This window comes from Acromyrmex echinatior, chromosome 9 (genome assembly GCF_024713525.1).
Source record: "Acromyrmex echinatior isolate Ae372 chromosome 9, ASM2471352v2, whole genome shotgun sequence".
NCBI lineage: Eukaryota > Metazoa > Arthropoda > Insecta > Hymenoptera > Formicidae > Acromyrmex > Acromyrmex echinatior.
The window spans coordinates 5,323,833-5,347,249 of record NC_141860.1 but is presented as its reverse complement, the minus strand read 5'-3'; the positions used below and the strand labels follow the sequence as shown (position 1 = coordinate 5,347,249).

General features: G+C 29.8%; 3 protein-coding genes across 6 annotated transcripts; 2 read left to right on the top strand and 1 right to left on the bottom strand.

The window, feature by feature from the left end:
• Positions 1–1,009: 1,009 nt before the first annotated feature.
• Positions 1,010–7,081, bottom strand: Cul4 (cullin 4). The gene is made up of 11 exons (XM_011065201.2): positions 6,637–7,081; positions 5,482–5,845; positions 5,216–5,404; positions 4,861–5,007; positions 4,546–4,732; positions 4,267–4,459; positions 3,806–4,107; positions 2,446–2,676; positions 2,086–2,364; positions 1,798–1,950; positions 1,010–1,566 (listed from the first exon to the last, which is right to left on the bottom strand). Exons 1-11 carry the CDS (start codon positions 7,070–7,072, stop codon positions 1,471–1,473), a joined length of 2,577 nt encoding a protein of 858 aa, XP_011063503.1. The 5' UTR covers positions 7,073–7,081; the 3' UTR covers positions 1,010–1,470.
• A 2,375-nt stretch (positions 7,082–9,456) lies between these two features.
• Positions 9,457–12,364, top strand: LOC105151482 (cytochrome c oxidase assembly factor 6 homolog). 3 transcript variants are annotated; one of them, XM_087409245.1, is made up of 4 exons: positions 9,457–9,598; positions 11,067–11,097; positions 11,815–11,956; positions 12,101–12,364. In XM_087409245.1, exons 3-4 carry the CDS (start codon positions 11,816–11,818, stop codon positions 12,191–12,193), a joined length of 234 nt encoding a protein of 77 aa, XP_087265371.1. In that variant the 5' UTR covers positions 9,457–9,598; positions 11,067–11,097; position 11,815; the 3' UTR covers positions 12,194–12,364. The 3 variants fall into 3 exon arrangements, with proteins under 3 accessions (XP_087265371.1, XP_087265370.1, XP_011063504.1); XM_011065202.2 differs by having other exon boundaries at positions 9,458–9,598; positions 11,032–11,097; XM_087409244.1 differs by lacking the exon at positions 11,067–11,097.
• On the top strand, positions 9,458–21,815 carry LOC105151483 (uncharacterized). Of its 2 annotated transcripts, none has more exons than XM_011065203.2 (9): positions 9,458–9,598; positions 12,690–12,997; positions 13,076–13,977; positions 14,210–15,032; positions 15,444–15,873; positions 16,138–16,280; positions 16,406–16,557; positions 16,800–17,186; positions 17,294–21,815. In XM_011065203.2, exons 2-9 carry the CDS (start codon positions 12,935–12,937, stop codon positions 19,119–19,121), a joined length of 4,728 nt encoding a protein of 1,575 aa, XP_011063505.1. In that variant the 5' UTR covers positions 9,458–9,598; positions 12,690–12,934; the 3' UTR covers positions 19,122–21,815. The 2 variants fall into 2 exon arrangements, with proteins under 2 accessions (XP_011063505.1, XP_087265369.1); XM_087409243.1 differs by lacking the exon at positions 9,458–9,598 and adding an exon at positions 11,815–11,956.
• Positions 21,816–23,417: the final 1,602 nt, after the last annotated feature.

Here is a 23,417-nt window from a genome sequence, read left to right as displayed (position 1 = left end):
TGTACATATAATTGAAACGCAGTATAAAATAATTTATGTGAGAAGATATTAAGTTTATATACTCTACCTTCACTTCCTGAGGTTATTCCTAAATCTGTACATGGCAACGTGAAGCTATAATCTTCTCTCGTTAGAAGGAGCGCGACTGACGTACCAAAACGCTGATTTGCTGGCAGTACTATCTTCTCTCAATTAAAAAAATTACTAATAGTCTTTCGGTATGCATTTACATTGCCTAACTGCATTTGTGTTAACGTTTCACAGATTTATGTTAAAACTCTCAGTGAGTACACTCGTCAAAATAAGTTGAACATTCCCTGTTAGTATGTAAACGTCTTGATAAAAGTATATTATTCACTAATCTAGTTTATAGATACATGGACACGAAATGATTTAACAAGCCATGATCATGAATGATCATTTACTCTCATGTAATTTCTAACATTTTTTTTCAGCATGATATATATATATATATATATATATCGGTTTTTAATAACAATCGCGATTCATATATTTGTCATATAGTTTCCATACTTATTAATATCTTATATATATTAATCTGTCGTTTCGCCGTTGTATAATTAGAAATTTGATTCAAGATAAACTGGACACTTGTTTTGCATATTTTGCCTAACATAGAGATGCAGCACATTTTAATTTCTATTATTTTTATCTATATATATATAGTTCTCCAAAGAATAAATGAAATTAAAAATGTTTTTAGAAAACATGAAGACAAGTGTGAAAACATTAGAGTACACATACTTGTAGATTTCAAATACTACCAACGATCGTATTATCTCTATTATATTATATATATATAGTCTCTATATATTTATAATTACTACATACATATATAATTCTACAATACATACATCCATTATATCATATACAACATATATATATAAATAGATAGTATATTATATATACATATATATAGACATAGTACGCTCTTTTATTTTTGTTATAAATACTGCATTATGTGTTGTTCAGTTTTCGAATTAACTAATTATATTGCGATTGCATTCTTATTTTCTATTTTCATGATAGTGTCACAGTATGTATACATTTTCCATTCTTTATTACATTCTCTTAATCGTAATTATGCTGTGAAAAATTGTGTTGCATAAAAAATTGTTATATTCTAGGACATTACATCAAGCTTTTTTTGCCTATCATTATGTCCTTTTATCTTATTTTGCAAAATTCGGAACACTGGTTAAAAAAGGATTGTAACCATTTAATGTCTCTTGCACACTAAAAACCAAAACGGGGAAATTCACTGAACCAAGTCTTTTTCCTTCGATCACACACTTATAACTTTATCTGAACAGTCGGATTGGTTATATAATCTCTCGTTTGAACTCGTTCACATTCACGATGGACAGACACCAATTGTGATAAATTGAATTTGCTAGAAAAATCAGCATCAATTTTACAAGTCAATATAACTTTGGCATTTGCTTTAGGTTACGCAACGTAATTGTATTGATTTGCGTTATCCTTGTCTCGTTCCATGTAGTCTCTATCTATAAGAGATTCAATCCGTTTTTTCAAATCCGCAGGCTGAAAAAGGATACATATTCTGTGAATTAGCATAAAAAAACAAATACATTACACTCAATACATTTACAAATTAGGATTCTACACATTATTTAGATTGCACATTTAAGCATATGTATGGTTATATAAATCAATATTATTTTTCTAATAATAGCATGCATAATATTTTAGATCAAGAACAAAACAATGATATTTTATACCTTGTTTTCTTACATAAAAAAATAATATATATACCTTTACAGGAAACTTCAATTGATTATACAGTTCACTGATGAGAAGATTATGAGTCAGAGTTTTTCTCATTTTCATAATTCTAACGATAGCAGCGTCTATTTGATATTGTCTGTCTTGATATACTCTTTCTTCTGTTGCTTTTTGTTCTTCATTCTGAAAAAAATTCATATATCTATAAGAATAAAAAAAACCTATCAAATTTTATGTTAAATAACGTAAACTTTTTATACAAACACATGTATAAAATAAAAAGATATAAGATATATTGCATTATTAAATGTCAAGTACCGTTTCTTTCATTTGAATTTGATTGATCTTAATCCTGAACAATTTGTTTGTGAATTCTGCGTTAAAGACGAATCTATCGTTATCGGCGACATCCCGACCACGCGGATTCTTTTGAAGAACACGAGCCTTCCCGCATGCCAAGGACTGCAGTGTTCTTCTCAGTTCACCGTCCTCGATATTTGTAGCGGTTTTAATATCTTCTAACGAGAGGTTATCACTATCATTGAATAGAATTAAAACCAATGCTTGAAACAATGATACTTGTAGCTCTTTATTGCCCTATTTTCATTTCAAAAATATCTGTGCATTAGTTAATAATTTTATATCATGTTACATAAGAAGTATCACTTTATTCAATACCTGGTTAAACCATGCTTTTAATACACAGTGTCCTAAGGTTGGCTGCCACTGTAATTTTCTACCGCTATGTTTTCCCAAATAAAATTTATTAAACACATCTTGATACTGTACCATCTCCATCGGTAGAGTGACTTCCATCACTGGATATGTAGGCCAATATCCCATAGTAAGTATAGATACAGTTAGGTCTAGGTTATTTGCCACTAATTCACTCTGCAAGTTTCCTGCATACTGAAGCCATAATAAATATTTGAAATAATATACTCTGTAAACTTAATGTATAATTATACAACAAATGTATATGATCTGACAATAAAGTTTCCGAACTGCAATAAAAAGCAATAAAAAACAGACATGCCAAACAAAATGTTATATTTTATTAAGTGAAATAGACCGAGACATTTAAACACAAATAAGAGAGAAAAATGTCTTTTTCGATCAAAGTAAGTCTTGATGCTTAATAGTGTTCATATGTGAATATATAAATATAATTTGCAATTAGTGTTATTAAATTAACAGTGTAATTGTGAAATTATTATTACAATTCATGACTGTATTTCAAATCCAAAAAACAGAATCGGCGCACAATCTATGGAATTGAAACTTATATTTGTATATTTACACATGAATATTACTAAGTATTAAGATGCTTTGAAAGATATTTTTCTTATTTGTATTATATTTTATCTTTCAAAGTAATTAAGTGCCTTAATCAATACATTTTATATATCTTTGAAACAAAGTAAATATTTTTTTAAAGTCTGTAGTTGGAATGCTGTTTAGAGCATTCATTACATTCCTTTGAATGTCCTCTTGAAAATGTTTATCTTTGATGTTGCCTTCAAAGTTCAAAAACATCATGAAAAATAAACATTTTCAAAATATTGAAAACATTCAAGAGAAATATGAGTGCTCTGAATAGCATTCTAACTAAGACTTTAAAAAAGTTTTAAGACTTTCTATCAAAGATGCGTGAAATGTATTCATGTCATGGGAAATTATTTTGACAAGATAAAATCAGAATTAATAAAATATTTTAAACATATTTTTTTATAATACTGTTTAAAACATGTTTGAAGCATTAGAAACATGTTTAAAAAAAATTGTTTTATTTAAAAAAAAAAAAAGAAACTGTTAGTCTTTGCCAACCTTGGATAAAATGTAATCTATTATTTGAAATGCCTGTTTTTACTGCTGCAGTTCGAGAATTTTATTGTCAGATCACGTATATTCATAAATATTTTATACATTCAATACTAAATATATAAACTTTACAAATTACAAATTAAGTTTAACGTGTTTGCATGTGTAAGCATGTATAATACAAGTCTCACAATGTATGAATAATTACTTTCCTTACCTGTTTGAATGCAATATTAATATCTTTACTAAGTTCCATGTCTTTAAACATTCCTTCCAATTTACTAGTAAATCCACCACCGCATTCTTGTTTTAATTTAGATAACATTGATTTTTCCGCGTCTACAGAAGCCGATTTTCCCACTAACAAACGTTTGGCTAAATCCTTCTTATAAAACGCTTCGAAAACATCCTTTCCGTGAATAAATCGAAAGAGTACCATAATCTTATCTAATAATCTTTCTAATTCCTCTTCCGTCGCTTCTTTATTACCTGCTCGTAACTTACAATCGACAAATTTAGCTGAAACCATGAATATAGTTGTTTTAATCTGTTTTGGAAGATTTTTAAATTTAAGAATACTTTTAGATTAACAATATGACTAAGAATTTCCTAAATAATTATTTACATTATTTTTCAATATTTACAGTTAATATAATTAATATATCATATATGAATTACCTATTAATTCTGCTGGTTTATTTGCTCTTTGATTAATAAAAGCCTCGAAAGCTTCTTTTAAACTATTTGCAAATTTTTCATTTTTATGAAAGCACGTATTAACTATATTATCCATTTTATCTTTAAAATCTAAAAGTTCCTGTACCATCGTTTTATCTTTTTCTGGATCTATAACTATCGTTTTGCCTTTTTTCTAAAAAGATATTAAAAAAGATGACATTTTATAATTTTGTTCATTACACATATTCAAGATCAATTGCTAATGCAACAAAAACGTACTTTAATATAACAATTAAAATTCAAACACAGCTCCACAAGGCCATTTTTTATCCGACTGTATAAGTTGTAAAGTAATGATAAATCGCTAATTCTATTTTCATCCAACAACCCACTTAAGCCTTTCTGTAAAATACTAGTAATATGTTCAGACAGTAATTGTTTTTCTACAGTATGTATGAGTGACCATCTGAAAATATAATTAATTTTATGAAATTGTATGATGCTCTATTTAATTACTGAATTATATATGATATAATTATTAAATTATATATTATTATGTTATAATTATACACAATAGCAATAAAAAAAACTTACTTAGTCGACGTATCAAGATAATGCAACAGTCGTTCATTCTCCTCTTGCAAACGTTTATCCACATGAGCTAAATATTCAGGAACATCGTGTTCGTTCATCAATCGTAGACCTTCGGCAGCATACAATCTTTCTGTAGCCATTAAGAACCTAAATAAAATAATTATAATAATCCACATATTGAAATATTCATAGGCAAACAATATTATAAAATAAAAATAAATACATTATCTATAATTAAATTATAGATAACTAAATTATATCAGTTTATTACTAATTGATGTTAATGTACGTGCTAATAATGCTGATGTCAATGACAATGAATCAACTGACAATATATATTAGATTTATCACATACTTCGTTTCGAAGGCATCTTGGTAGATTTGTAGATCCGACAACATTCTCAACAGTGATTTGAGAAGCGTTCGATCTACGGTATCACCTTGTCGTTCCTTTTCTATGAGCATAAGAAGACCCTCAACAGTACGCGTTTGCACTAAATTATTCAGCACAATGTGTAATCTGAATAGATTCAATCCCATATCCCTGAAAGAAGAGATCAAATGAAGTGTATGCATAATTAATTACGAGATTTATTTCTGACAATATTTTCGCTTTATTACCATATCGATGAAATGGTTGGGTTTTGTAAAACATATGTCCTATCAAGATACAGAAAGATGCTCCTGATCATTATCATTTGTCTACAATGCGATTGCCAGCATTCATTCATTTTCTTCAAAAATATATGTCTGTCCATAGATTCCGCCAAAAATTGTTCAATATTAGCTTTTACATGAGTTTCTGTCAGAACATTTAAATTTTTGTAAAGTGTTGATGCCATTTTATGATTACACATATTTTCAACTGCCTGGTAAAGTTCTTCCAGAGAATAGCGGATACTTTTGCTGGTTTGTATAGCAACCACAGCCTCCTGCAATTTTTCCCATGTCTCTTCTTGATAGTTTTCTGGTAGTTTAGGTTTACCTATAAAAAAAATTATTATATTACAAAATAAAGCAACAGAATAAAATTTAGCATATTTCCAATATTTTTTAAGAAACTCTTTTGGAAGACATTTCCTACTGTTAAATTTTTCATAAACTAATTTCTTCAAAGTTAATGAAAATAATTTTATATAATATATTGTAGCAGTATAAAAGCATATAAAAGCACACGTATACATAATAAAAATTATATACAATATATGTACAATATATTAAAAAATTTAATTTATTCAATCGCATAATTTTAAGATATTACTTTCTTATATTATTTAATCACGAAATCGTAGTTCTCTCACATTATAATGCATGATCTACATAAACGCAAGAAAGGCGAAATGTCAAGTCAAACCTAAGTGTCCATTTATAGATTTCTGCATTGTAACATTATAACAATTATCTATAAATAGACATTTAACGCGTCAATGTGTTTTCCATGTAAGTCGCATCGAATTACACAATTAATTACAATTAATTGCATGATTCGACAATATAAAAAAGCAAAGCCAATCTATTGAATTATTACGATTTACAGCTTAGGTTATGTGTTGTTTAATTAAGTATGACGCAAGAATGTCCTTAAATCCATGAAGTGCAGCCTAAAAAATTTGAGTTGTCTGAAGCAAAAAAAAATAAAGAACAAGAAATAAAAAAAAAACAAAGAACAAGAAAGGAAAGTCGAAACATTCTGAGACTCGCTATTCTCGTGAGACGAAGCAGCTGATGTTTGAGGTTAGGTCAAGAGCGGTTAGCGTGCCGCGTCCAGTAACTTACTTCTGAAATTCTTGATGACGAGCTTCTTTGCGGAACCGGGTTTCGCATTCGTAAGGCTCGGCGATATTTTGCTGACGCCGTTCGGATTACCGACTGTCAACGCCGAAAAGTTGGCCCGTTTTTGCGTGTCAGCCGCAGCGGCGGCAGCGGCAGCTGCAGACGCCGTATCCGTCATGATGATCTCGTCAACCCTAATCGTGTCGATTTCGTCCGGATGGGCAATACTCACGACCGCAGCCAGCTTGCAGCACTCAGCTGCGCTCGCGTACTCCAACACCGCCGTGTGATCGGCGGCGGCAGCAACGGTGGTGGCGGTGGCAGCGACGGTGGCGGCGGCAGCGACGGTGGCGGCGGCAGCGGCGACGGTGGCGGCGGTGACGGCCACCTTCTTCATCCGTCTATCACACAGAAATTGGATATCGCAATGCTTAGACATGCGCGCATCCTTTGGCTGTTCGTCCTTAATTTAATGCAGAGGGACACAGCCACACAGCTTCTTTTGCTTTACGCTCCGAATAATACTGTTTGATTACGTATATCATAAACAAGAATGTTCTTTCTCCTTTCTCTTTTTCTCTCGTACTCAGTATTTCGTTTCGCTTCGCTACTCAGCAGATATGCGTTTACTACGTTTTATGTATGTATACATTGAAAAAAAATTTATTACAGCGCTGCATGTGACAGTGCCATAGAATTAAGAAATTACCGAGGTGATGCAGTGGGTGCATTCAGTCTTACAACCGCTCAGTGAGATCTTGTGTTGTGTGTGTATGGTGTGTGGATTGGCATATACACATTAGATCTAAAAATATATACCAATTAGATACAATATATAACCTAGTGAGAAATGACAATGGAATCAACTCGAATCGACATTGATCCGATGTCGATTCCATTGTCATTTCTCAGGGTATATTTACATAACTTGCTAACCACATAAAAAAATCATCATAAAAAAAATTATCCAATCGCATTTCTCCTATCAAAATGCACGTAAAATGTGATTGGATAATTTTCTTTATACACACATTTATGCAGCTAGTTGTGTGGATATTCTCACTGGCAGTGAGTGAGTTGAGTCAGCTGAACGCAACTAATATCACATAGACCTAGTTTCCACCGAGGATTTAATCCGGATCAGAATGTAAGAACCAACCAACTACAGTCGAGTATTTCCCTGTTAAGCCCTATGTCCACGATGCTAGAAATCTGTCCGAGATCTCGGACAGAGAAAAAATTAACAAATCACATTTGAATCATTTGATCACATGATCATTGTGATTGGTTAATTCTTTCTTCATCCAAGGTCTCGGACCGATTTCTAGCATCGTGGACAAGGCTTTACAGTCGAACAGGGGAATGCTCGATTGTAGTTGGTTTGGTTAGTTCTTACATTCTGATCCGGATTAAACTTTCGGAAACTAGGCCATAGGTAATCAGAGGATCGATTCATATCTGATATACAATAGATGATATGATATGATTAGATAATAAAGATCCTAGCTAAGATGCTAGATTGTTGTCGTGAAAATGTACTACTACACATCACTACAAATAACATTGTTACAAACTTACTTTTACCAGAGAGAAACTTGAGAGAGGACACGACAGCTCGAAACCTGGACATTTTTGACGTCAAAAGATCGAAAATGAGCGTCGATCGTCAACATGAAAAGGCATCTAAGTAACAATCAATGGGTACTTTCCATTTCGTAAGAAATTTACTAGATATAGATACAACAGAGATACCAATAGCATCAAAGCTGGTGGCTCAGTGGCAGAATGAAACTCTACAAACTGGAAGGAGAGATCAGGCCTGGGATCGTCGAGACAAGGGGGCGCCCTGATATTTTCCTCTGTGTCGTCAATTATTTACAATTTGATTGACACAAGTCATGACGCTAGCGTTGTTCTATCTTTGTTGACATTCAGAGAATGACAAAGATAGAACAATTATGTCGATTTGTGTCATCAAATGGAAAGCATCCTATATTCATTTGGTCGCCCTCATTGGGCACATTCAAGGCTACGTTCCAAAACGTCCTCTCTGAGGAAAAAACACGCTTGACAAAGTGGCTAGCCTGCTCGCCAAGCAAATGAACATATTGTAATTGATTGTTATTTATAGATCCAACCAATCATATACAATATATCGCTCCGTAAGCATGCCTAGTCGTTTTGCCGTTTTGAACTCGCCCATTAATAATGAGCACTAAAAAATAAAAAAAATGTATTTGTTCAATGTAGAAACTTTCAATATTCTTTTTATGTTTAAGTTGGCCCGTTCTACAATCACATGAGCGTAATTATAAGTAGTATAGTTAAAAGAATTGATCAATCACAGTCGAATATGAGGAGAATATTCTATTGTGTGATTGGTCAATTCTCGCATCTACACCACTTACAATTATGCTTACGCGATTGTAGACTGGATTTTATTTTACTCGAAATAAACGAATGTCCAAATGTGTCTTTACGACACACGACAGTAAATCAAAGAAAAATAGACAAATAAATAAAAGTATCGAAAAAACATGTAGCTAGAAGAAAATTAGATTTAATTCTTGCCTTATCTTTATTATACTTATTAATTCTCTTTAATTTCCTAAAGTTACAAATCCAGTTTCAAGATGCAAACAATTAACGCAATTGTAAAAAACCGTCACATTATTAATTAAATAACCTACTAATTCTAGATGCAGTTTGTGGAACATAAAGTTTGTGAAAGCTTAGTATAGAGGTTATGCAGTTTAGATCATTTAGTACGAGCCCTAGCGAGACCTAAGGTTCGACCGGTTTGATGAATGGCAAACAATTTTTGCAATTAGGACTCACTGATAGTACGACGATATTGATTCTTTACTTAAATCGAACAGAACTGAGCTAAATGATTGCTCTGTACATGAGATAGTACAAAATAGTTGTTAATAACTGTTTTCTACATTATTACGACTACATTCAGGTTAGTCGAATTTAATGATTTGCAAAATATCATTATTACATATTTATAAAATATATATATATATATTAGGATAGTTTAAAATATTTTTTTAAAGAAAACGAAAATATCTTTTTACACGTAGTACATTATAATCTTGATTAAATCTTTCAACATTACATAATCATAAATGAAAAATTTGAAGGTTATCACTTTAGATATGAGAAAGAAAGATCAGGTTTATTTCGTTAGCTTTTTAGATTAATTGTAAATGGATTAACGCAATAACGATTTATATTTATAACACCCTATTTTTTTATTGGTCAAATTTGTATTATTTTTCCAGTGTTTTGTAGTTACATAATCGTGGATCGTGCAAATGTGCATTTCGAAAATCTATTTTTGCTCATTCAGAAATAAATTTAAAGTTAACATTAATAGAGCTGTTTAGTGAGTGATGGTAACGGGAATATGTGACCTCTTTACCGGAATGTATATTGCCATATTTATTTTCTAAAATTCATAATTTTATTAGATGTACTACTTGCTGTTGTACTGTTTAATTGGAAAACATTGAGATATAATTCTTAATAATTTACATTCTTGACGCATTGCATTAGAGATTACGCATTACATTACATGTGATGTAGAATATTTTTGAACATCATATTTTTATTTATGGATTATATATATATATATATATATATATATATATATATATATATATATATATAGAGCTACATTAATAGATTTGTGTAATTGATTTTTTTTTTATAAGATAATTTGTATGAAAGACTAAATCGAATAATCTTTTATATTTTTCCAGAAGATGAATATATTATTATATTATAAAATATATACATAATCTTAAATTTTATAATATTTATTTATATTATTTTATTTTAGTAAATTATTAACTAATCATTTTTTATTGTCGAGATTAATTTGCTTCTCAAAATAATTGTTGTACATTACTGCAAGCATGAAGTATTTATCAGTTTTTTAATTTACTATTTTTAATATTATTAATATTTAATTACATTTATCAAAAATGTTTCTTGTCTTTCCTTAATTTTAAGTATAAAAACTTAAATCTTAAATATTAATAATTAACTTAATTATATTTAATATTTAAGTATTTAATATTTTATATGATAAGAAGATATACAAGAAACATTTGGTAAATGTATATATATTATATATAAATATGTATTATGACACTTTGAAAATTTTGATTTGATTAGTGGCAAAGAAAAAGATTAGTACACCATATGAAAATATATTTTCCTTTTTCTAAAAGTATATATCATATAAAAGATTATTTTTACATTCATGTAATTTTTTGTTTGAAGAACATAAATCTTTTGCAGTAATTGAATAGTTAACTGCTTTCCATTACACTTTAATTATTTTAATTCATAATTTTACATGTTTTATTGAATTTAATGATACTGTAGCAGTTTAAAAAAGTGAGTGAGTGAATTTTTAATAGATTCGTCCTAATAAAAGAATAAATATTATAGGTAAGTGTATCGAATTTCTCTATTGAATTTCGTATTTCTCTCATGTTTAGCTATAATTATTACAATGACAGGAAATGTCTAATTATCAATAATAATTATATTATTAGAATATTATTTGGATTACTAGAATATTATCTAATCTAATCACAAAAGTGTTATCTAAAATTATTACTATATATATGAAGACCTCATACACGAAATCATCAATAGAGTTAAAATTTATACTATACATTTCTCTTTGTATCTAAATAAAACTAGAAATACTATAAGACAATAATATAATGAGAAGCAAATGGATATTTCTGCAAGCATATATATCATTCCCTTACTTCAGAAGTGACACAGCTAAAAAATGATTTATCGAATTATTACTTTCATGAATGAGTTAAATATAAACATTATCCTGTTAATTATCAAAAGTAAATTTTATAAAAAGTTACTTTAAAAAAATTGTTGAAGCTTAACATCAAAAAGGATATATTTTAAGGGTTGAGAAATGCAAATGTTAAAAATGATGCAAATGATAAACATTTAATGTTAAAAATATATTGTTATTGCTGAAATTATTTGATTAGTCAATTCTCTGTTAAGTTGAAAAATAATTTTTCCTTTTTTCGAGAAACTTATTTTTTTAAATTATGTCACTTTTAAAATAAGAGAGCGATATATATAAATATATATATGTTTAATAATTCCTTTTGTATTCTCACATTACAGAATGTCTTTTCCAAACAAAGAAGATCGTATAAAGTGCTGGAGTCGCAGGGACGAATATTGGCAATGTCTTGATGAAGGCAAATCTCAAGCGGAATGTATAGAATTTAGAAAACAATATGAAAAATTCTGTCCATCTCAATGGGTAGGTATTAGAGACAGTGTTTTTCTCGACAGCATTTCTAAAGATTTCTTGGTTTAATGTTTACTTTGTGTATTTTTAATATCGATAATAGAATCTTTTTTTTTTATTGTCTAACAAGTATTCTTCTATGCCACTTTTATGCAGGTGAAACATTTTGATCGTAAGCGAGATTACTTGAAGTTCAAAGAGCAAATAGAGACGGGGGGGTATGTTCCTGAAGAACCAAAGGAAACATAAAATACTAATCTTTCGATTTTACTGTATTCATAGCAAGTCATGATTGAACTATTAATATTTACTATTAAACAATTAATTTCATACATTATCCATTCGAATGTTTTTGGACTTTACATTGTTATTTTTACTTGTTGAATTATAATAAATAAGATGCTTAAAAATAACAAACAATGGTTTTATTGCATTCAACATTCTATTATCCTTAACCGGTATTTTACAGAATCTTTGAAGTAATTCGTTCTCTCTTTCAAATTTCTACGTTCCAGAATATCATCTCCAACTAAACTCTAATTTAGTAGTTGTTTCCACCACAGGCTTTTATATTATACTTTAACTAATAATTTTTTTGAAAAAAAGTTTTAAAATTTTGTTGCGCAGTTTTTTTGCAACTTTTAATCATAATTTGACTATCTATACATCAATTGCCTTTTCTCTTCTTCCTTATCATTGAATCAATCCTGTTTACGAGAACATAATTACTCTCCATTACTTTCAGGACTTGTCTTGATGGTGGGATGCAAAGTTCTAAAAGATCAGATTTACCGAAGCAGGTCGATAAGAAAAGCCAAGCAGTTCTCGATTTTGAAATGGCAGATAAAAATTTACAAAACTGAAGATATTATTTTAGTATTACTCAATATATTACGAAACAGAAAGCAGGAAAAACAAACCAAACGAAACAATCAAATTACAAATAATAGTTTTTAATGAATACAAAATACTGAACACTAATGCAAAAAAATGGAACCGCACGACGTATTCAACAAATTGCAGAATTGTCAAAATGATATACCGATTTTCCGAGTTAATATTTTCTTCATTATTTAATTGAAATATTTCATTGTGCAATTTGATTACAATAACTTGTCTATTTCTTTTCAGAAATTAATAAGTATCGCGCCCTTGCACGATTCTACGAACGAAAGCGTGAAAGAATGGCAAATAATTTTAGCGCACATTATAAAGATAATCAGTAACAATTCCGAATTGGGAAATGAACGCATTCTTTTAGCGTGCCATGCATTTTACGCATTGCTTCCGATGCAATGCGACTCGCACGCTCTCAAAGATATCATAATTGGTTTCCAAAAACTGGACTCGTGCAATTTATGTTTTCTCGAGAAGCAATATACTGTTTCCGATCTCGAGCTCTTCAAGTTACTGAATGCTTATGGATATCTGCAGGTGAATGGCAGGAAAGATGTTCTTGAGACGTGCTTCGAATATGACGCTCTCTTAATTATGTTTGATGTAATATATAGAAATTGTATAAAATATACGAGATACACTTATTTCGCGTACAGAGTATTGTCCGCATGGTTGAAGAGATTAAGGAATACGACAGATGCGCGCTTTTGGGACAAACAGAATTGTATTTTAGAACAAAAGTTGGAAGCAATTATATTCTCCAATTGGTCCAATGTGCTTAATAATTTATGCAAGCAGAACGCAGAAATTTTCAACATGTATCTCCGGATAATGTTACAGAAACATAAAAAAACATTCGTAGATAATGTATATCAGATATGTCTTCAAGACATGTCATGGCAAAACGAAACAAAATACATCATTCTAACGGAAATTTTACAAGTACATGATATTAAAGTCCAAACTATACAGCGTTTTTTATTTGAATTATGCAATAGCTTAACAAAAATTTCTTTGCGTTGCGGCGGTACAAAGCTTTATATGACGATTTTAAGGAAGCTAAACGAGGCCGAATGGAAGGAAATGTTCGGGGAAGTTATGAAATTCGTTATTGACCGTTGGGAGTCGGGAAAGCAGTAAGTTTGTAGAATAATTCTTTATCACAAAAAACTTATTTTTTCCTGATGATAAACGATAATCTTTTAATTTATTCCTTTTTGCTTCTTAGGCAGAAAGTTATATGAAAAAATTATCTGTAAAATTTCTTTATAATATATAAGAACAGTCTTGCGTAATTTTCAAGATTTCTTTTAATACGAAGAACGCATTCTAGAATTTAATACGATTTAATTTAAAATTTTTTTACAGTGTGGATCACAACGCTCTTCAATCGTTATTTACATATTGGCTCGAACCGACTATTGAAATGTACAGAAACATTTTGCCATTTTTATGGGAATTGTGCAGTGATACGCAGGGATACTTTTCTCGTTCGCATATGCAAAGAATGGCCGCTAAAATACATGTAGAGCTGCCGCAAACACACGAAATCGATTGTTACATAGACAACAAAGAAGAAATCATACGATTGAATGCTTTTGCAGTGCTTTGTTATCGCGCTGTCGAACTGATCAACATTAACGAAGCAGACCCATTTCTTCTGATAAAACAATTTCTATGGTTTAACGCCAATACCGCAACGATTCTTATGAGAGAAGGAATAATAAAATATTTTAGTATATTGTGCTCGAACATCTTAAAAGCGATCAGCATTAAAACCGATTGTGTACTATCTATTTCTGAATTTATGAATTGGCTGCACGAATACTTCCTGGATTGTTTCGAAATTGGCTCGTGCTATCAACGCAAAATTCTCGCTTTAAAATTATATGGAACCTTACTCTCTTTTACAAATAAAAATTTGTACAAAAACTACACCCGTCATAAAAAATGCCTTCACAATATTGTAGCGATCGATAAGTACTTGAAGACCACTGATAGTTCAAGTAGGTTACTAAAAGGAATCTTCCTTGGAGGTTTAAGGAATCTTTGTAGGAGATTTATCAATAAGGAATCTTTGTTCTTATTATTAAGACTCGTGCTAGACTCTGCAATTGATGTTAGACAACTAGCTAGCACCCTCATTCTGGAATATTTTGGAAAAGATGCTTTGTTAACTACAGAAAAACGCGTAAGAAGCTTGTCATACTTATATGTTTCCTTAAATGTTTTATGCTTTCGCATATACACATATGAGTTAAGAAAAACTTGAAAGACATATTCTTTAACTAATGTGAACTTTTTTAGAAATCAATAGATTTTAATATATAAAAATTGTAATAGAAATCTTTAGACTAAACTTTACTAGATAAGAACAAATCTCTTATTCTAGATTGAATTTTACTCGAACATTATTGTAAAAGAAACTTAAATTATAGCTCAATTATCAAGATATTCAAAATATTAAAAGTGTAAAAGTTGTATATTAAAATTTATTTTTCTATGAAAGAATGCTAATTTAAAATTGAGTAAAAATCATGATCTGAGTTTTAAAATAATTTCTTTTAACGGTAATATTATAATAAAAAAATTCTGACTTTAGATACTCTATAATTGTGCGTGGGAACATTGCAATTCTTCGAAATTCTACAAAATTGAAAGCGGAGCAATTCTCGTAAAGATAATTGCACATTGGTTGCCTTTAAACAAGGTTTCTAACGAGGTCTCTAAAAACGCAGCTGCGGTATTTTCCGACAATGAGCATAATAATATTCTCGTTTACTCGAGTTATTCAGAATTTCTATTGAATGAAGCTAAATGTCAATTGGCAGAGATAAAAAGCGATATTTTAAAAGCCATTGTCAAAAATAGACCATTTTATGGCGTGTTGACCGCTTTATTAGCAGTTGCTTTTCGCGGTGGTCCAGAGAATTGGGTTTTAACACCACAATTTACGGAGAAAATGCTCAGTCTTTTGAAAGACGCTGTTGAGTTCTTTTTATCTACGTTTTCTATCAAAGCATCAAATACAGGTATATATTCAATATTTATAATATTAAAAAGTCTGATCTATATTTTACAATTACTACCATCATCAAATATAAAATATTAATTTTTCAATATATTAGAACTTTATAATAATTTATCAGTAACTTATAATTATTAGTAGTAATAATAATTAGAAATTTTTATTGATGAATAAGATGTAATTAAAATAGGTATTTTTCCTAGATAACATATCACTTATTAAGGAATTGTCTGATTTCTGTAATTTTATTCAATAATTTTATGTTTAGTTTATTCCTCCTCGTTTGCGGAGATGGGATTGGCTATTGATGAAAAGATAAAAACCAGTGAAATAGAAGATTTTGATTATGACGAATTACAATTGTCACCTGCACATCAAGTACTTATCTCGTGTATTTGGATGTCCTTAAAGGTATATGTTCGCTTATTTGCCATGATTAGTTTAATATTATTATATAGACAAGATTATTATATATATACACACATATATACAAGATAATTGTTATAATTAATTAAATGAATAAAATTTTTATATAGATATCATGTGAGATCGCTAGTGAAATTGGAATGTTGATACAGTCCAATGCACATGTAAAACGTTCCATAGATATTATCATTATGGTGCTACTGAAATGTCGGCATAAAGGCGTAGTAGAATGTGCTGGTGTAACCGTTGCAAATTTATCCAAGTAATTATTAATAGAACTTTATTTAATACAATATATATATATATTGTAAATGTTTTATATATATATTTTATAAATATATAAATAAGTTAATGCATAAATTAATGTAATGAATATGTGACAACTATTTGATGTGAGACAAAAATAATGAATTTATAGTAACAATGCAATAATTAATTTAATTAAATTATTTCTTATAATAATTGTTATGATTCCAATTATATTTAAATAAAAAATTATTTTAGATGTTTGTATAACGAAGATAAGTACTCTGAATTACCAAAAATATATCTGACGTGTTTGTTAGAAGAAGACACGAAAAAATCGTTACATTTAACACGACGAGGTGCTGGATTATCAATTATGTTTCACAAATTAGTCGTTAGTGATAATCGGAACAATCGGCCTACAGTGCATTTTGCAGTGGAAACATTATTGCGCTCGTTGAAAAATGTCTCAGTGACAACTGTTAGAAATATCGAGACTGGAGAAGATTCACCATGGGCGAAACGCTTGCATTTTCTGCGTGCGTTAGTAGCTGACAAGGAAATCCATGCGCAATTAGGTCCATATATGGAGGACATTTGTTTAACGTGTTTCAGATACATGGAATCCGATGTTTGGACTGTAAGGTAACGCGACATTATTTTATTGATTAAATTTATTCATTATATTTTGGATATTTTTTTAAATATTTCTTTTGATTCACTTGTTTTCATTATAAAATGTATTTGTACAGGAATGCGAGTTTGCAATTGTACGGCGTAGTGGTGCCGAGATTGGTAGGACAATGTACCAGGAAAGGTGATGAGACATTCGATTTTGGCGATGGTTACTCCGTAAATCATTTCATTACGCACTATCCGATGTTAACGAGTCATATATGGGCACAGCTTCGAGATGTCTCGAAAATACGCGGGACTTCAAACACAGCATTGCGATCCTATTCTAGTGTCGTACACACGCTTATAGTGTTGTCAAAGCTGTCAACGAGCGGCTGCGATCTTGTCGATTATCCTGCGAGGATATTCGCAACAAAATTCAAACATTTATTACTCATTTTTCTCGGTAATCCAATGATACACGTCAGACAATTAGCTGCGAAAGCGTATACGGCTCTCACGCCTTTCAACAAAACTAATTCAGAGATAAAAGCGATCAGACAGAAAATTCTTTCAAGTCATAACAATAATATGTCACATGGGTGCTTATTAACTTGTAAATATTTAAGAGAAAAATTTATTCACGATACACGTAATTTCATACACGAGATAAAAGAAGACTATGGCAAAGTCTATTGGACTGGAAATCTAGGAAATAGTCGATACTTCAACATAATAGAGACGTGGAATAATATGCGCGTACATAAAAAAGTTGCACAACCGTGTTATATTTTGGAAACATTATTTCTACAGGAAGCATCTTCTCATACGCACTTCACAGATACATTATCTTTCCATTACAATTTACCAATAACTGAATGTATAGTATTGTCACAGAAAATCCAGCCAGGATTTTTTCAATTCGTTGGATATTGTGAGCAGCTACTTGTGGCATATTTTAAAACATTTGGATCAAAATTTGATGATTTCGAACAAATAGCGATACGCAATATTCTGAACTCGAGTTGCACCGAACAAGGCATCGAATTTTTAAAAAGTCTGTCGCATTGCGCCCCTTTGTTGGAATTTATACTCAAGTATTTAACATCGATAAGAAACAATTATCATCAGTTACTTCTCGATGAAATAATAACGTTTACATTGAGAACTATAAAACATGCTAGTTTGGAGATTAACAAATTGGAATTTGATGAGATAATAGAGAAGTTTAATGAAGTAGAGATAGCTCTCGTGAATTCGAATACAGCTCGCGTGAAGAATTCATTGATCTTAGCATTTTCTAAACGCGAAACGCTGATAAACGAAGTACTGTTACACGTATCCGATATATGTATGGATGAGAAGCAGTCCGTGCGGTTAATAGCAGCAGAATATCTCGAACTCGTTTTGCATCGTTTCGCACAGCTGCAGGACGGCAATAAATTAATAATTATGCGATGCTGTTTGATTCTACTGAAGGACGAGATCGCCGAAATACAAGAGATTATGTCGACATTGTTGCAAACGCATGTATTTCGCAAATGTATCGGTACTGCCTCGCGTCGATTACAACATGAAGAAATAGTGTACCAACGATTTTTATTAGATGTTATTCGTAATCATATTGCCGATAACAACGTAGAACTTATACAATATTTCACACATACCATCCAAGATGGTGATCCTAACGTGACGATCGAAAATCCGTTTCAACATAATGATAGTATTTTCCATAAGGAGGAATCCAAATTTTTAAATATATGCTTCCTTCACAATAGTACGGACGATGATCGCAACAGCCACGAAAATTCTTCGGATGTTATACATGCGATAGAAACGAGACGCTTCAGGAAATTGCAGGAAAAAGCTGGCTTTAGCTACGATGATTTACGAGTGGTTTTGTATTTAAAAGAGATCGATTATATGGTGCAGAAGCGAGATATCATTATACAGCAGTGGAAATAATATAATTTTCATCTACCTATTTCCCGTTTTAACTTATAAACTTAACTGGTTTGATATCAAAAGTTTTGAAATACAAAAGCTTTTTGAAAACTATGTGAGATTGAGCTATTAAACAGTATTATACATACTTCAATTGCTTCAATCTGCAAAAAAATTATTATGTTTAGAGTTCACTTAAACATGTAGATTTGTGTTGATAGGGATGCACTGGATATCCGAAAAATATCCGGTATTCGGTATTTTTCGGTATTTTTTTACTATCCAATCGGATAGTTGGATATCATTAGTATTTGGCAATATATATATATATATATATATATATATACATACATACATATATATATATATATATATATATATATATATATATATATATATCCAGCTGAAATTTTGTATTGAAAGTTTGTGTCATTGATGCAAAATTCTAAGATACCTGAGCCGAATAAGGCCCATTTAATTTATTTTTTTTAATTCTATACACACACACACACACACACACATATATTGAAATAAACTAAGTGAAAATTAAATCTTTGTTTTATTCACTCACAAAAATAAAATATATTGTTTATATAGAATGTTTGTAAATATTTGAAAAAAAATTTTTTTTTAACTCTGACATTAGGCCTTGTTACTTGCATATATATTAGGTGTTGGAATTAATTCGTAGCGTTTTTTAATGAAAGAATGTTATTTATTTCACATGAGCATTAAAAAATACATTAATGAAAGTACTTCCCATCACTTGTAAAACGCTACGAATTAATTCCAACACCTAATATATAAAATAAAATCCAAATAAAAAATAAATTAAAAATAACAAAGAAAATAAACGTTATTGTTCTAAATTTTAAAATGGTTGTTAATCATAAAAAGGGAATTTTTCTGGAAACACTGGTAGTGTTTCGACGCTAAGGTACGCGCAGCGACATTATCGTAGCTACTTTACGCGAATCGGCGAATTGTGGGGGACTGAGATTATCTCAATAAAGGCAGAATTAGAATTTACTCTTCTCTCAAATATTACAATTATTTTTAATTTTGTCTGTAATTAACTCTAATCTTTGAAAATTTCTAGCAATTTAAATGCAATTTTAGCTTTTTAAAAGATAGCAGTATTGAAAATTGTTATTATTTGGTATAAGTTCCACAAATAACAATAGTCATAATAATAATCGCATAAGTGGGCCTTATTTAATAAATATATTACTTAAAAAAATATTCATACTCATTTCAAAAAATTAATTTATTTGTTATTTTTTATAGCTAGGAAATTAAATAATATTATGATGTATTGTAACAAACTATGAAACAATATATACTGGTAAACTTTGCAGCAAATTGTTATAAAAATGGTTCATACACACAGTTTTTGTTGTGTTAAACAAATGTATTGTTATCGAATCCAGTTCTTTAATCCCTTTCTATCTACTTCCTATGATATATCTTTTAAGCATATATTGCAAGCGTAAAAAGCGCGTTTTAAAGTAATAAGTTTAAAAATGGGTCTTATTTAGTGCTGAATTTTATTCTAAACTTCTTGCACAGTTCATTTTTCTTCTTTTTCTTTTTATGTTGGGAACATAAAGAAAAAAAATGAACTGTGTAAGAAGTTAAGATTGCATTTGAAAAGCATGGTATCAACAACATCAGCATTATTGTTATTTTATTTTGATTTCATTTATTAGATGTAAAACAAGAATAAGATATAGAATGATGCAATAATAACGCGAATAATAATGCAATGATAACGTGTTCATTGCTAAAAAGAACAAATCTAAAGACTATTATAACGTGGTAAGGAAAATTCGACGTACGAAATTTTCTAAAAATATGTAGTGATGATGAAAAAAAGCTGAATGTCTTCTTTGCATTCTACATCAAAAAAGAAAATTGTAAGAGGGAAAATACATTTTTTATTAAATCTTTATGGAATCATTTGAAGAGTAGATATTCACTGATAAAAAAAATATTCTAATCTGAAAACTTTAGTTTTAAAATACTTGAGTGTTCCATCATCGTCTTCCGTGTATTCTGAAAGACTTCAAGACAATTGGTTTATGCCGTAATCGAAGTAGATTGTCACCAGAAAATGCTGCAATGTTATTATGAAAAATTTATTAATATTAAATTTTTATTACTAAGTAATGTTAAAACTATTGTAAGCAATCCTGTTCCACAGCCGATCAATTATTATCGCTATTTTTTTCATTTTCTCTTTTTTTTTTAATTTGTATTCGATTTTCAGGAAAATATCTGATATTCAACCGGATAATTGCCCTATCGAATATCTGATCGGATATTCAATGTCACATTCTTTTCAAATATCCGGTATCCAATAATTTTACGATTCCTGGTTATTGATATCAAACTGAACAGTTTGTATTTTTATTTTATGTACAGGTGAATGTAATTAACGAGTACAGTTTAGCAATAAATATTTATTTTATTAACGAACTTTAACACTTAATTCGATAGAGATAAAAAATGCCTCAATGATTGATATAAAATTATTGTGGGCTCGAGAAATTATATTAACTGGATAAATTTACTGTAGAGAATGACCGAAAACCAATTATGTGATAAAGAGATTAAAGAATTTTATGTGCGATATTTTAGTCTCACGCCTATATGTACATTATATTCTTAAAATAAGATACGAGAAATAAATGATTTCATTCGTACAATGCGTAAGATATATTTAATTTTGTATAATTACATGTGTACAACTTAGCCAGTCAAATGTGCGATACACATATTCCGAAGAATATGTATAAACAGTAGGCATCCATCGCTCTTTATACATATACACATTATACTACGAATTCTTTTTTTGTCCTATTTCTTTCTTGATCGCCACGTCGCTATATACATCGCTATAGCAACTAATATATAATGACAATTTCAATTTTTTTTGTAAATATCCTCACTACACAGATAGCGAAGATTTTTATATTGCTACATCGATCATGCTTAATTTGAATACCTCAAATGATTGCAAATACGTAGCAGAGATTTAATTGATACAATTTTCTTACATAGGATAAAGAATTCTTACATCTAGAAAAATCTGTACGCGTCTTGTATAAAAAAAATCCATATAGTGCAATAGCATCTCTTATCGCACTACATTGACATGCTCAAAAATCGTATTTTCTTCGGCGAATTTTCGACAAAAGTATATTATATTGTGCGAATAAAAATATTATACCTAAAAGTAATGTTAAATCTAACGTGAAAATAAATAAAACGCCATATATGTTAATATTTTGTATAAAATATTTATGCAGAAGTGCGGATCACTCTAATTCTTGAGAAAAGTAGATTTTTGCGACAGAGAACTTCGGATTTCACGGAAATCACAACGATAATGCACGCCCTAGCATACTGAGCAACAAATTTTACTAACTACAGATATTAAATATTTTTCTTTTTAATGTAATAATGCTTTCTATCTACTGCTACGCAAATGGTGTTCCGTTTTTATATTATGGTCTTATACTATTAGTAAAATTTCTCATGTTGTGTGATATGTCACTATCGGTGAATGCAATTTTTTGTTAATGCTCTCATGTATATTGAAGAGACTTATTTCCAGAAATATCATTGAAAAATATGATCCTGCTTGCGAATTATTTAACTACGATTGATCTGTCGAAACTTGCACAAAGAGTCACGAGAAATTTATTCTTATTCACATGCATACATATATTCAGGTGCGTGTCAATTTGCTAATACATATTTTGAATAATATTATAGAGCTTCTAGCCCCTATGTATGTATATATACTTATATTTAATAGATTTCTTATTATTATTACTAATACATTAAATTTAGATTTTGTATTGATCATTGTCTATGTACAATACATTGTTCAATTTAGACTCTCAGCAAACAAGAATGGATTAAAATGGATTGAAATTTTTGTCTATTCGTGAATGCGTATTTTAAAAAAAAATAGCGAATTCTTTTTTTTTATTTAATTGGATTCAATTGGATTCAATTAGATTCAATTGGATATAATTGGATTAAAAACTGCATTTCCTATTCAAAAAATTTTGAATTGAATAGTATTCACAATGCGTGTGAGTGCACAGAAAAAGCTAATATTATTTTTAAATTGAAAGGCATAGAGATATGCTCCATGCAATTCCTAAATGAATAAAAATGCATTCAGAATTGAAAAGCATTCATTTTAATATCGTGAATCAATATTTCTGAAAATCCATTTTAATTCATTTCAATTCATTCTCGTTTGCTGGGCTTACACACTGTGATTTAATTATTTAAATTAAT

Bases quoted from the DNA above. Each gene is read 5' to 3' on its own strand.
- LOC105151482 (XM_087409244.1), top strand. From the start codon at position 11,816: ATGTCTTTTCCAAACAAAGAAGATCGTATAAAGTGCTGGAGTCGCAGG. The intron at 11,957-12,100 runs GTAGGTATTAGA...ACTTTTATGCAG, and splicing joins AATTCTGTCCATCTCAATGG to GTGAAACATTTTGATCGTAA.
- Cul4 (XM_011065201.2), bottom strand. From the start codon at position 7,072: ATGTCTAAGCATTGCGATATCCAATTTCTGTGTGATAGACGGATGAAG. The intron at 5,405-5,481 runs GTAATAAAGCGA...CTCTTCTTTCAG, and splicing joins CCAACCATTTCATCGATATG to GGATATGGGATTGAATCTAT. The intron at 2,677-3,805 runs GTAAGGAAAGTA...TTATGGCTTCAG, and splicing joins TTAATATTGCATTCAAACAG to TATGCAGGAAACTTGCAGAG.
- LOC105151483 (XM_011065203.2), top strand. From the start codon at position 12,935: ATGGAACCGCACGACGTATTCAACAAATTGCAGAATTGTCAAAATGAT. The intron at 12,998-13,075 runs GTTAATATTTTC...ATTTCTTTTCAG, and splicing joins ATGATATACCGATTTTCCGA to AAATTAATAAGTATCGCGCC. The intron at 16,281-16,405 runs GTATATGTTCGC...ATTTTTATATAG, and splicing joins GTATTTGGATGTCCTTAAAG to ATATCATGTGAGATCGCTAG.